Genomic DNA, 12,910 nt, shown 5'->3' with positions numbered 1-12,910 from the left:
TGGTTTCTAAACCAGCTAGATGTCAGTAATGCTTTTCTGCATGGCATTCTCTCTGAAACTGTATTCATGCAGCAACCCTTTGGCTTTCAAGATCCTACTAAGCCGAATCATGTTTGCAAGTTACATAAGAGTCTTTATGGCCTCAAGCAAGCTCCTCGTGCTTGGTATGAGAAACTTCATGGTGCACTTAAATCTATGGGATTTTGTGGTTCACAAAATGATCATTCACTTTTTGTCAAGAAGGATCCTTCTCTGGTGTTTATCCTTGTTTATGTGGATGACATTTTAGTCACCGGTCCATCTTCCCAAGCTTGCAAGGATACAATAGCTCAACTCAGTGCTCTTTTTCCGGTCAAGGATCTAGGTCCCCTACATTTGTTCCTTGGCATTGAGGTTCACAGGTCCTCTTCTGGAATCTTTATCTCTCAAACTAAATATATTCTTGATCTGCTTACCAAGACCAATATGGCCGGTGCAAAACCATGTGCTACACCTCTTAGTACATCTAAGTTGGATCATTCTTCTCCTTTGCTCTCTAATCCAGAAGAATACAGATCGATTGTTGGTGGCCTACAGTATCTTACTTGGTTCCGACCTGACCTTTCTTTTGCTGTTAACTTGGTTTGTCAATTTATACATCAACCAAGACAATCACATTTCCAGGCAGTTAAACACATATTGCGCTATCTGAAAGGCACACTTGAGCTTGGTCTCTGGTTTCCAAAAACCTCAGGTTCTCTCACTGTTAATGCCTTCTCTGATGCAGATTAGGCAGGATGTTCACTGGATAGAAAATCTACAGGTGGTTATTGTATTTTTCTGGGCAACTCTCTCATTAGTTAGAGTGCTAAAAAGCAGCCAACCGTGGCTCGTTCCTCCACTGAAGCAGAGTATCGCTCCTTAGCAAACACCGCTGCTGAAATTACATGGCTTTGCAAGTTACTTGTTGATGTTGGTGTCTCTCTATCGTGTCTCTCTATCATGTTCTCCTACATTGTGGTGTGATAACATTTCGGCGATATCCTTAGCTAAGAATCCCTTATTTCATGCCCGGACAAAACATGTAGAGATTGACTATCACTATATCCGGGAAAAGGTTCTTTCCAATGTTGTCACTGTTCAGTTTGTGTGTTCACAGGACCAAATTGCGGATATTTGCACCAAATCTCTGCCTACTTCTCGGTTTTTACTTCTTCGAGACAAACTATCTCTTCGGTTACCTACGCTCAGTTTGAGGGGGCATATTAAGGATAGTTTATCTTGATTTTTCTATTGTAATTAGTTGTAGGACAGATAGGATTGTTGTGCCTTGTTGGCAAATGTATAGCTGCTTAGTTGGCATATGTATAGCTCTATATAAAGTTATAAACCAATGATGTACTCTAATTAATTTTCAATGAAACAGTTTTCCTAATAAATACAAGGCCACCCTCTCTTTGCGTATCCAACCTTACCCTTCTCCTAAATTCTAATCAAACTTTATGATTTATTTTCTGGGATTTGAGTTTTTTATCTCCCAATTTTTTTTTTTTGGTAGAGGTATTAATTTTCCTTTGACTGGAAATTTAGGGCTTCTTAAAGTATAATGTTATCAAATTCTATATTTCTATTTTTCTAATTTTGGGCTTTTGTGGTCTTTGAAATGGTTATGTGCTGTTTTTTAACGTTTTAGTTCTCGCGTGTTCCGTTCTTTGGTTTCTGTTGTCTGCCTCCTTCTAAGTTGCTTAGTATTTTCATTTTCCATTGTTGGCTTATGGAAATTTGTAAAAATGGTTGTAGTTTTCTGACCAAATCCTAGTAAGAATATGCCGAAACACAGTGTAGCATGCAGTGGACATCCGTTAAGTTTCTCTTACTCGCTATACGTCGACTTTTGCCATTGACCTATCCCTTACGACCTCGCCATCAAGTAACAAGGTATGGATTTAACTCTAAATCTCCCTTGCAAACTCTTTTCAATTTTTTGTATATGTTTTATGAATTACATAAAATTTTCTCTTCCTAATGTTTAATTGTTGTTAATTTTACAGTTTAGGTGTTTCCCCTAATCTGGATGGTTAAATTTTGAACATTTCTTCTTCCAAAATCCACATGAACTGAACTTTAGTGCTGAACAGACCTGGGTTTTATTTTGTGCTGGAGTTCATATGTATTTAGATTGGGAACATAATCTTTGTTGAATTCTAAGTTTTTATCCACTTTTGCTTTTTTTCCCTTTCAATGGTTTCAATTAATTGTTGTTTTAGTATAACTATTGCCTATATGTTTCGGTTGAGGTACTTTTCTCACCTGTTCTTTCTTCTTTTTTATGTTTAAATTTATATGGAATTCATCTTTTGTGAGCTTTCATTCCAGGATTTGTTTTGTAAATGATTTCAAAACAAAGAAAAATTTTGCTGCTGGTATTCCATCCATAGTTAATGAAAGGTTGTTGTAATTGTTTTCTCCATTGGATGTGTTCTAATGTTATGTTTTTCGTTGCACAACTGATTAATCGTTATCTTCTCACTAAGAATTTTCAATTTGAATATCACATGAGTTCGAAAGCTTCTTTTCACAATTTGGTAAGGTCGTGGAGCATAAGATCATATGCGATCAAGTCACAAAGCGCTATGAAACACGTATTATATTCCAACAAGGATATGATAAGAAAAGTAATTAAACTGAAAACAATAAAATTACAGCATCCCATGTAATTTTTATGTGTATAATGTAGGAGGAAGAGGTGGCAGCAAGCGAACAAGTACAGGGAGCTATTTTTAATGTGTAATTTTAATTATATTCGGTTCGGTATTGGCTTCCACCATCTGATTCTGTTCTTTCATTATTTTATGTGTTATTGTTCTTCTTGACCATTACTGGGAGCTATGTTTCATAGGGATGCTGCACTTCTTGGTGCTATATGTGGGATAGAAGAAACATCAGCTTTTGAGGTTGTCATTCATTGCTTGTGGTATGTACTTCGTGTTTTACGGATCTATGCTTTCTGTGCTAATTTTTATTGTTATTGTTGTTGGGTAAGTATTTAAGTTAAGTAGTAGCAAACATAGTGTTTTGGCTCTTGCAAGGGAATTGTCTTTTTACCCCAGTAAGTTATACAGATTTAGAATGGGAGTAAGTGTATTGCAGATTGTTCTGTTCAATAGAAATATAGACATGCTGGGTGGAACCGATTGCGTATTTGGACCTTATTCTTGGAAGAAGACTGCATTATTAAATAAAGGGAGTTTTAACAAAATACTCTCGGTACTGTTCACTTTTAACGAAAAACCACATTTATACCTTTCCCTGGTACTATTCACTATACCTTTAAAAAAAGTTTTTAATTAAAATTGAAGTTTTTTTGGACTTTTCGTTAGTTTTCCTTTAAATTATAAACTGTATATAATTGGGTTACAAGATATGGCTACAAGAGGAATTAAATATGTGGATTGCTTGCTGAATGGTGTGTATAGTCTGCAAGGAGGGGAAAAAGAAGGGGAGAAATTGAAATTCCTTCTCGTCCATTATTTGGTTGGTCAAGGATGAAAATACTCATCTTTCAAAAAGCTCAAACATCTTTCAATGTAAATAACATTAAATTCTGCAACAATTTCTTATAGCTTTGAAACATGGTTTCTAATCCCGCAGTAGTGCGCGGGCCATATTTCTAGTTTTCACTAAAGCTTTGGGAAAGGAACGTTTTAAATCTCTATTAGGCAAGTTGGGCGTTTTTAATAAGGGAGAGCATCACGGGCTGATTACTTAATTACTTTGTACCAATTGGCTATGTAGTAGGGATTCTTGTAATTCTATATACCTATATTCTACAACAATCAAAATCAATCCAATTGCAGTAAATTCCAGAACTTCCAGAACTAATTTTTAGAAAACTTGGCAATTTGTTTATCTTTTGGGAATGATTTATGTCACGTATCATTTTTCTTTTCGTGCACATTCTTTGAATCTTGCATACCTTATATATTAGCTATATATTTTTTGTAGAAAATCCTCCGTAAATGATTTCCGATTTTACTAAATTAAGTTCCTTCTCTCAACCAACTTGCTGTATTCCCCTCCTTTTCAATTTTGGTGTACATTACCTACTCTCTTCACAAACAACCACATAGCCAAAATAGTATAGTGTTCAACCAACTTACTCTATTCCCTTCCTTTACAACTTTTGTATTTGTAATACAATGAAACTTGCCTGAACTTAGCTGACTTTTTAAAACGTTAGTGATGATTTGTGATAATAAAATTATGAAGCTGGAAGCTTTTTATGATACCCGTTTTTTATTTTAGTAACAGCATGAGCCATTATTTTATACTTAGCAGTATAAGCACAAAAACATTCAAATACCAAAATTTAGCTGCCAAGTAACGTATTCCATTTTCCTTCGACTAAAACTCTGCCCTATGTTGCAAACTTAGCAGCCCAGATTATGATTTTTATTTTGAAGGAAGTTGATCGAAACAATTGATCCAATCTAGGTATTGAAGCATAAATTTATTATTCGAAAAGAAAATCATTTTATCATACTACCAAATACCGAAAAGAGCTGATTTCACAATTTATAATCACCATGCTGTAGAAACTTCTTCAGTTCTGCTTTCTACTATATTATCAAACAGAAAAAAGAAAATAGTTTAGAGGAAATGCAAATGATTTATTAGCTGATATGTTTGAGTGTGCTAAGGTGGAGTCAAACTGATAACCATGCAGCTCAAGTTCTCTCGCTTCTGTTCTCCCAGTAATCTGAATCAGGATTGACGGGATACAGATCGTGAGTAGACGCAGACGAAGCAGTCCATGGCCCTTCAGTTGACCCCGTTTCTATCTGTTTCTCGCCCGTGCCCCTTCCAAAACTAGATTGAAAATGTTTCCTCATTGCATCGATCTCAATCCTCTCGGCATTTGGATCCGAGACCAACTCCTGAACAACAGCCTTTCCTTCGAGCATGCTCACAACCGAAGACATGGTAGGCCTAACTGTCGAAGTAACATTACAACAAAGAAGAGCCACATTAATTGCAACAATCATCTCCTCTTTGTTAAAGTCTGATCCCAACCTTGGATCAACTAGGTCCATCAAATTCCCTTGCTCTTTTAGATGTCGTGCCTACAAAAAATGGAAGAAACAAAAGCAATATAAACTCTGTCTTTGGATTAAACTTCACAGATTCAAACATACTTTATCACATATAAGGTATATTGAGAAAATTGAAGTTAAATTAAGAAGTAGATTCATGTTACCCAATCAAGAATATAAAAGCTTGCTTCCTTTTTCCGGTAAGTTGTGTTTTTTCTCCCGCTAACAATTTCCAATATGAGAATACCAAAACTATAGACATCTGCTTTATGAGTCAGATAACCCCGCATTGCATATTCGGGCGCCATATATCCACTGCAATAATATGAAATCATATCATTAACCCAGATTTAGCTAAAATAACCAGGAAAAATATTGCTAATTGAATACTTAAGATTAATCCAATAGTTAGAGAGATACACAGTAATACAACTATATTGAAAGAACAAATCTGCCCTTGAAATTTCTTAAACAACAAAGATTTTTTGAGGTTAAAATTTATGTAAGTTAGAGACTTTCCGTTGCTCTATCTTCTTTTTTAAGGGTGGAAGAAGATCAAAACAAGAGAATAAGAACATAAATAAAAGTTTAGGGACTCACTAAGTTCCAGCAATACGGGTGCTAATGTGTGTATTATCCTCTTCATCAAGCTTGGCCAATCCAAAGTCAGATATTTTCGGGTTAAGATTTTTATCAAGCAAAACATTAGTAGCCTTGATGTCTCTATGAACGACCTTCAATGTTGATTCCTCATGAAGAAAAGCCAAACCTCTTGCTGTACCAATACAAATCTTGTGCCTTGTTGGCCAATCCAACTTCAAATGACTTTCGTTTGCCCCTTCAATTTGCCAAATTAAACAAAGTTAGTTGTAAGGGACATATTTTTAGTGCATAAGATCTTTTCTGCCCACTTTATGAATGAAATGAACTTTTGCAAACGAGACTGATATTTACTAAACAAAGCATGAGCAACGCTATTATTTTCCAGGTACTCATAGACAAGCAATAGTTGATTTCCTTCAATACAACATCCGTGGAGCTTGACAAGATGACGGTGTTGCAGAGCAGAAATCATGCCAATCTCATTAACAAATTCACGATTCCCTTGCTTTGATTTGGAAGAAAGCTGCTTAACGGCTATTACGGTGCCATCTGCTAGAACGCCCTACATTTGAGAAAGGAAGTCAAATTCGCATCACCATGGAGCAAATTAACTTTCATTAGAACAGACAGTATCAAATTAGAAAAAAAAAATGTAATCAACAAATAAATTATTTGCTCCGAAGAATACCTTAAAAACAGAACCAAAACCACCTTCACCAATCTTATTGGCTTTGTTAAAGTTGCTTGTGGCATCTTTAAGTTGCTTGAAGGTAAATTTACCAGTTTGCAGGTCCACACCCTTCAAATCTGTATAACAACTAAAACTCATAAGAAATTGTGTCTTAAGAAAACTTTCAGAACGATAGCATTCTTAGTTCTTAATATTTTGTGCCTGATTCTAGAATTTAACAAGTAACTGGATCTATAGGCAGACACTTTGCATCATGGTGTTTGGACGATAAATATATTACAACAACATCAAAGTGCCGGACAGCTCAATATCTAAATAATTACTGTCTTTGTGGTGCACGTCAATATGCATGAGAACCATGAAAAGTAGCATAAATATCGTACTTAGTTACGAAAAAAGCTCAAAGAGAAAAAGTAATGGAGAAACAAAAAGGAAAAACCAGTATAACAGAAGAAACTGCAAATTAATACCATCCTCCAATGTCTTTTGTTGTCCTAGGAGGCCTCTCTTCCAAAGAATACCAAATATCAGTAGTATAATGAAGACTCCTCCAACCACAATTCCAACCACGGCACGTACAGGCATGCCACTTCCACCAGGTTGCGGGGGATCAAAGTCTGTCGGAAGAAAGAATATAGCTTAAATTAGAGTAAATGTAAATGTAATTGATATGAGAGTGGATTACTCAACCAGCTATCTAATGCACACAGAAACAAAAGATTGAACCCGGTCTTTGGGGCATCCTTAAATAAGTAGATAGTATAAGTAATCCCTCGAACAAACTTTCTTTGGATGGTTGTAAATATTATATGTTTCCTTAAGTGAACTGGATAGTTTTCAAGTAAATAGTTAAAAATCCTCAAAGTTGAATTTTGTTGTTTTTAAAAGCGCATACTCGTCACCTAGAAAAAAACAACATATTATCAAGTCTTGGCTCAAACTACGTAAAACAGGAGAAAAACACAGAAGCATTTTTGTGAAATTACAAGGGAAAGGAAATATTGAAGAAGAAGAACCTTTCAGAACTGAAATCGGATCTCTTAATTTAGTAGATATATCAATGCATAGGGTCGACACATAGTAATTAGACGAAGCTCAGATCAGTGAAAACTTACTTGGGTCTACTGAAATAGCTGAAATAAGTGGACCATAGACTCCTCTATAAGGGATGGCCGTCGTCCCTTTCCCAGCCCAAAAGAAACGAATCTCCAATGTATTATTAGTTACAGGAGCAGTAAAGTTCTGTATGACTACATCACCAAACACACCAGCCTCATCCATGATATTGAAGTCCTTCTTCACTAGTTTTCCCTGCAATATATATATGTATATATACTAATTTAGTTGCTTAACATTTCATGATCATAAATGTGAAAGTTAACATTCAAATCGACCAAAATATAAACAATGCTTGTTGAAAATTAGAATAATTCACTGGTATTTATGGAAGTGGATGCGATACTTACCTGAATGTAAATATCAAATATGCGCCTTCCCAAGCTTTTATATGTTTTGCCATTTCTAAACATTATCTCTGCAAAATGGAGGTTTACGGTGTAGTTTCCATTTCCCAGACAAAACCCAAAATAAGTTAGAGATATGGGAGAAAGGCGTGCGTTCATGTACAGCTGAGGATTGGCCATAGAGAGTCTAGTTTCATTAGTCCATGTAAAGGTGTCATAAGGGCGGTCATCATCAGGGAAGTAACCGGTGCTGCTTAATGCCCAATTTGTTGTGCTCTTGTAAAATGATGAAGGTCCAGCAGAAAATGTGTCATCACCATATACTGTATCTTTTCCTCCAGGGACCGTAAATTGTTTCCCACCACAATTTATATGGAGAGAGTAGTACAAATCTATGAAAAAATAAATTGGAGATTAGTAGGCATTGAGGAGGAAAACTAAAAAAGAATGAATCGAAAAAATAAAGGTAATTATTTGTGTAGAAACTCGGCTTACATTTTGGACACTCTGAAGTTTTGAAACATGAAATAATTCTCCGGATATAGTAATTCAGGGTACAAAAAATGTCAGCAATCATAAATGAGACGAAATTGGAAAAAAAAATAGTAAAGAATACACCATTGGATACCGAAGTAAATTTATAGGTGCATGCTTTGAGACGATTAATTTGAACTTACGAACTATTTCCTTTTGACGAGCTTGCAAACAAGTTACTGCAGAAATTAACACAAATGAAAAGTTAAGCTTATCTCCACATAACACAAACAGATTAACTTCAAGCTAATGAAGACATTCTTACGTGCCACCTCGTGGTTGACAACTTGCATCCTCTATGGCGAGGTTGTTATACGAAAGATCACTGCACAAAAAGAGCTATGATGCAAATTCTGTTGAATTGTAGGTCTCTAGCTGATTAGAATTAGTGAAATAAGTTATGAGCTTAATAGTTTTATATCTATCTTAGTAAAAAAAACAGCATAAATTTCCTTAGTAGCTAAAGAGTAGCATTTGGAAGAGAAGCTTACACGTTGACTCTTGGCCAAGCAGGTACAGGTCCAGTCAGCAAGTTTCCAGTTAAGAATCTAAAAATAATGAATACAGAAAAAAACTCAGTAAAGAATATAGTGTTTGTTCTTAGGAATTTCTCTGTAAAGGTTTGAAAACTTGAGTTTGCCAACTCTAAGTGGATTAGATCGGTACTTCCATCTGAAAGACACATCTAAAGGTGATCACCTTATGTTAATTAATTGCATAAGCAGTAATGACTCTAATGAATAAACTAAACATTTCATTTCTGAGCAGAGGAGCCGTTTTCATTTTCATTGCAGTATAATCCGTGACTCATAATTATAGTAATCGTGATTTGAAATACTTCCAGCTTGTCAGGCTGGGGTGTAACAAAACCATTGAAGAATGTCTGCTTGAATTTCATGTAAGAAAGACTGGATTGGTCATTCCAATTGCTTACATATAAGCCACATTTGGTAGACTATCGAAGCTGCTTGGAATTTCTCCGGTCAGCTTGTTAAAGCTGAGGTCTCTGCACAAACAAATAGCAAACGCAGTTTAGTTGTGCTCTCTACAGAGAGGGAAATGACATCTGAAAGAGATGTTCTCTTAATAAATACAGAAACATAAAGTCCGCCCAACATTGTCTAAGTCACTTCAATAATTCTTGAATTAGTAGAATCACATCTAGAAGAAATTTTTTATTTGAAGACGGAAAAAATAGGGACCAAGACATTTGTACTTACAAAGTTTTCAAGTTTTTCATTTGTGCAAGATATAGAGGTATCTTTCCAGTAAGGTTGCAACTCCTCAACATCCTGCAACAGACTCCAAAGCTATGAGTTTACAGAAGACTTCTGGTACAGACAGAAATTGTGTGTCATGGAACCATTAACTCACAGTGTCTTCATGTTTTTCATCTTCTCGAGCGAAGGAATGGGTGATTCAGGTCCACTCAAGTCAGTGATTCTCCTGCATGTTAAAATTGAGCCATGAACATAAACTACACATATCGCTAATCGTTTTGTATTTAAAAATAGAGACGGGATATACTAACAAGTCAGTTAAGTTTGTCAAACGAGAAATGCCAGGAGGAATTGGCCCTGTCAAACCGCTAGCCTGAATCACTCTGTTTCAACGAGTCATAACATATGAATTAGAGATAATATTCAGAATCAAATAGCAGAAAGATGACACACAAAAGAAAAACACTCACAGTTTTTCAAGATTTGCCCAGTTCTTAATAAAATCAGGTATCTGCCCGAAAAAGTGACTGTCACTAACCCGACTGCATAATGATTGGAGAAAAGGGAAAATACGAATTAGTATCAGAAAGCAGTAAAAAAAATGTATAAGTGCTCGGGAAACCTTTAAGAAGAAAGAACCACAGAAACTTACAAGTCCTTTATTTTGGTAAGCTTTGCAAATGTTTCTGGCAACTCCCCAGTAAAGTTGTTTGAGCAAAGCAGCCTAAGTACGAAATAGATATAACCATTATATCAATGATAAAGAAGTAGATGATTTACTAGTGAAAACATCCAGAATTTGTCTACAAGAAAGAAAACTCCAAATAAACCAAATACTTTTTAACACGGTAAAATTCGAAAAGGACTCTTACAATCTTTCTATGTGGGCCCAAGATCCAAGCTCCTGAGGGAGAGGTCCAGAGAAATTATTGAAACTGATGTCCCTATACAAACAAATTCAATTCCATTGATTAAAAAAACATCATTAAGGATCTCCATGGAATCAAATGGGGTAAGCAAGAAACAAATGCGCAATCAACACTCACAAACTCTTCAGGGTGGTGATGTTTCCGAGCTCTTTGGGGATAGAACCGGTCAAACGATTTCCAAGAAGGGATCTGTATCAAAAACTAGTCTTAATATCACTTTTATCAAGCAAGAGGCTCAATAACATTAACATGTTCGTCAATACGAAGGCAATGAACCCCATGTGTTCGATTCAATATTTATGATTCAAACGCCTCATGACCACGGAAGCCCATCATCATGAACAAAACCAAATGTAGTAGATTTATAGTTTAAGAAAGAAATGGCTGAAGAACATTGGAGTGACCAAATGAAGCAATAAGAAAATGACACGAACATCAAACACAGAAGTGCATGCAGTTTGAGAGAAGACAGTACATGTTCAAAAGTGGAAGAGAGCTCCATTCTGGAGGGATGGTACCGCTCAGGTAGTTGCGGGTCAGGTCGCTGAAGGAGAAAGAAAGAAACCAGTTATTGTCTCATTGGCAACAGACATAAAGGTAAGCTATATATGAAATTAGAATAAACGATTTACACGATACAAAGTTATTTTCTTTTAAATAATGTAAACTTGGAGGGGTAAAAATGTGCTTACATTTCTTGAAGATAGGTGAGATCTACCAGCTCTAGTGGGAGTGTTCCTTTCAAATCTTGGGCTTTTAGAATTCTGTGTTTTCAGAAAATAATGTTTCAAAGATTAGTTGCAAATTAACAGATATTCATTATGCATCTATACTGTGACTAAAAGGAAAAGCTGCCACAGAAATGAGACCAAACAGGTAAAACACTAATTTATCACAGAAAATACTTACTTTTGGTCAGGGAATTAAATAGGAAGAAGGAACTGGTTTTCATACTTTAAAACTGAAGGAAAATGTCCAATGTTCTTTAGAAAGAATAAAACTTGAGGAATTACACAAACGGTAAATGTGTATTTGTTACAAGCACACTATGAATCATTCTTTCATTGACTTTGTAACGAATAACTAGGCCGATACAGAGTTGTTCGTGTATAAGAAGTATGCAAGAATCTTCGTGACTGCGAAATTTTGTACGTTGATCAAGTATGTAAGAATCAAGCCTAAATACAGCACAGCAGTATTACCAAGTTCTAACAACTCAGCGTACCACAGAACGCCTATGCTGGCTCATGGCCAGCTCAAAAACACATTGCTATAGTAATTGAGCAAATTGGTCACATCCCATGAACTCGATTTTGCAGATAAACTAAACTTGAATTGCGGTCCATGGTAGGTTGTAATTGATGTTTAATTGGTCATTCAATAAAAGAAATGGATCAGTCCTTCTGCATTTCTTGAATTTGAAGGCGCAACAAGGTCTTATTAGACCAAGAAAAACTTCCAATTGGTTGCCGGTTGAAGAAAAATTAAAAATCCCGAGGGTAAAGGATTTGGGAAAATGGAAACCCCACTAGGGTCTAGAGATATCATAATAACGTTGGCTTTATACCCACTGATGGATCACAAATTAGTGATTGTATAACGACGGCAAAAGTAGCCTAATTTTAAGATGCGTTCCAATTTTCTTCATATTTTTGTTCGTAAACCGACAAAAACAGAATTGGTTGAAATCGAAATTTTCAATCCAACTTACATGTCAAAAATAACTTATAGCTTTAAGAAAATGATTATTGCATAACTTGGTTTTATTCATGTCCCTTGAAACGTGAAAGGCTAGAAATCAATAATGTGCATGAAGAGAAAATGACGAGTGATGATCACTTTTCATAGCTCTAAACAGTAGCAACATTTACTTGCTTTACATATATAAAATAAGAGCCTTAAAATCTTTACGCCCCCGAAGCTAAGAGAAATTTTGTGTGTAAGGAACAAATCTGGTTCATTAAGTGTCATAATACAAACGGTTGGAAGTTCTTTTTCAAGTATTTAACCACTTGTATTATGATACTTGATGTACCGGACTGTACTCCTAGCACACTAAAAAATCTCTCTGAAGCTAGGGTCGGGGCGTGAGAAAATCACAAAGAAACAAACGAGCTCGATTGTGCTATTAAACTAGGGGTGTGCTATCCACACACCCCATTTTACTTCTCACACATCTTTGATAATTTATGTCCATTGATATTCTTCAATTCATCCGATCCGACGGCCGAAAATTAAAGAGATGTGTGAGAAATAAAATGTGATGTGTGGATATCACACCCTTTAAACTAACATCCTTCAAATCTAATTGAAATCAATCGGTCTAGCTACCTGGCCCGACATAAGGTTGAATGAGTGAATGCAACGTGCCAAGTTGCCAATATGCAACTTGATGAGG

At 35.7% G+C, this 12,910-nt stretch overlaps 1 protein-coding gene and 1 long non-coding RNA gene across 5 annotated transcripts in view; one reads left to right on the top strand and one right to left on the bottom strand.

Annotated features, from left to right (window-relative positions):
• The first annotated feature begins 1,559 nt into the window (after nt 1-1,559).
• On the top strand, nt 1,560-2,944 carry LOC126590009 (uncharacterized). Its single transcript, XR_007612028.1, has 2 exons — nt 1,560-1,917; nt 2,717-2,944. It is a non-coding gene; the product is annotated as an uncharacterized LOC126590009 (long non-coding RNA).
• A 1,585-nt stretch (nt 2,945-4,529) lies between these two features.
• Nucleotides 4,530-12,910, bottom strand: part of LOC126589992 (probable leucine-rich repeat receptor-like serine/threonine-protein kinase At3g14840) — a 52,280-nt gene continuing 43,899 nt past the window's right edge. Inside the window, exons 3-24 of one of the 4 annotated variants that reach the window (XM_050255460.1) lie at nt 11,205-11,276; nt 10,988-11,056; nt 10,630-10,701; nt 10,456-10,527; nt 10,236-10,307; nt 10,054-10,125; nt 9,895-9,966; nt 9,738-9,809; nt 9,584-9,655; nt 9,298-9,369; nt 8,855-8,911; nt 8,629-8,688; nt 8,507-8,542; nt 8,325-8,362; nt 7,833-8,221; nt 7,482-7,677; nt 6,837-6,983; nt 6,364-6,482; nt 6,027-6,237; nt 5,673-5,910; nt 5,237-5,387; nt 4,530-5,102 (exon numbers count right to left, since the gene is read on the bottom strand). In XM_050255460.1, coding sequence (XP_050111417.1) covers nt 4,707-5,102; nt 5,237-5,387; nt 5,673-5,910; nt 6,027-6,237; nt 6,364-6,482; nt 6,837-6,983; nt 7,482-7,677; nt 7,833-8,221; nt 8,325-8,362; nt 8,507-8,542; nt 8,629-8,688; nt 8,855-8,911; nt 9,298-9,369; nt 9,584-9,655; nt 9,738-9,809; nt 9,895-9,966; nt 10,054-10,125; nt 10,236-10,307; nt 10,456-10,527; nt 10,630-10,701; nt 10,988-11,056; nt 11,205-11,276 — 2,755 coding nt within the window. In that variant the 3' untranslated portion in view covers nt 4,530-4,706. The remainder of the gene's footprint in view (nt 5,103-5,236; nt 5,388-5,672; nt 5,911-6,026; nt 6,238-6,363; nt 6,483-6,836; nt 6,984-7,481; nt 7,678-7,832; nt 8,222-8,324; nt 8,363-8,506; nt 8,543-8,628; nt 8,689-8,854; nt 8,912-9,297; nt 9,370-9,583; nt 9,656-9,737; nt 9,810-9,894; nt 9,967-10,053; nt 10,126-10,235; nt 10,308-10,455; nt 10,528-10,629; nt 10,702-10,987; nt 11,057-11,204; nt 11,277-12,910) is intronic. The other 3 variants (XM_050255461.1, XM_050255462.1, XM_050255463.1) reach the window with 3 other exon arrangements.

This window comes from Malus sylvestris, chromosome 11 (assembly GCF_916048215.2).
Source record: "Malus sylvestris chromosome 11, drMalSylv7.2, whole genome shotgun sequence".
In the NCBI taxonomy this organism is placed as follows: domain Eukaryota; kingdom Viridiplantae; phylum Streptophyta; class Magnoliopsida; order Rosales; family Rosaceae; genus Malus; species Malus sylvestris.
The sequence above is the reverse complement of the archived record's forward strand: the minus strand, read 5'-3'. Positions and strand labels throughout refer to the sequence as shown.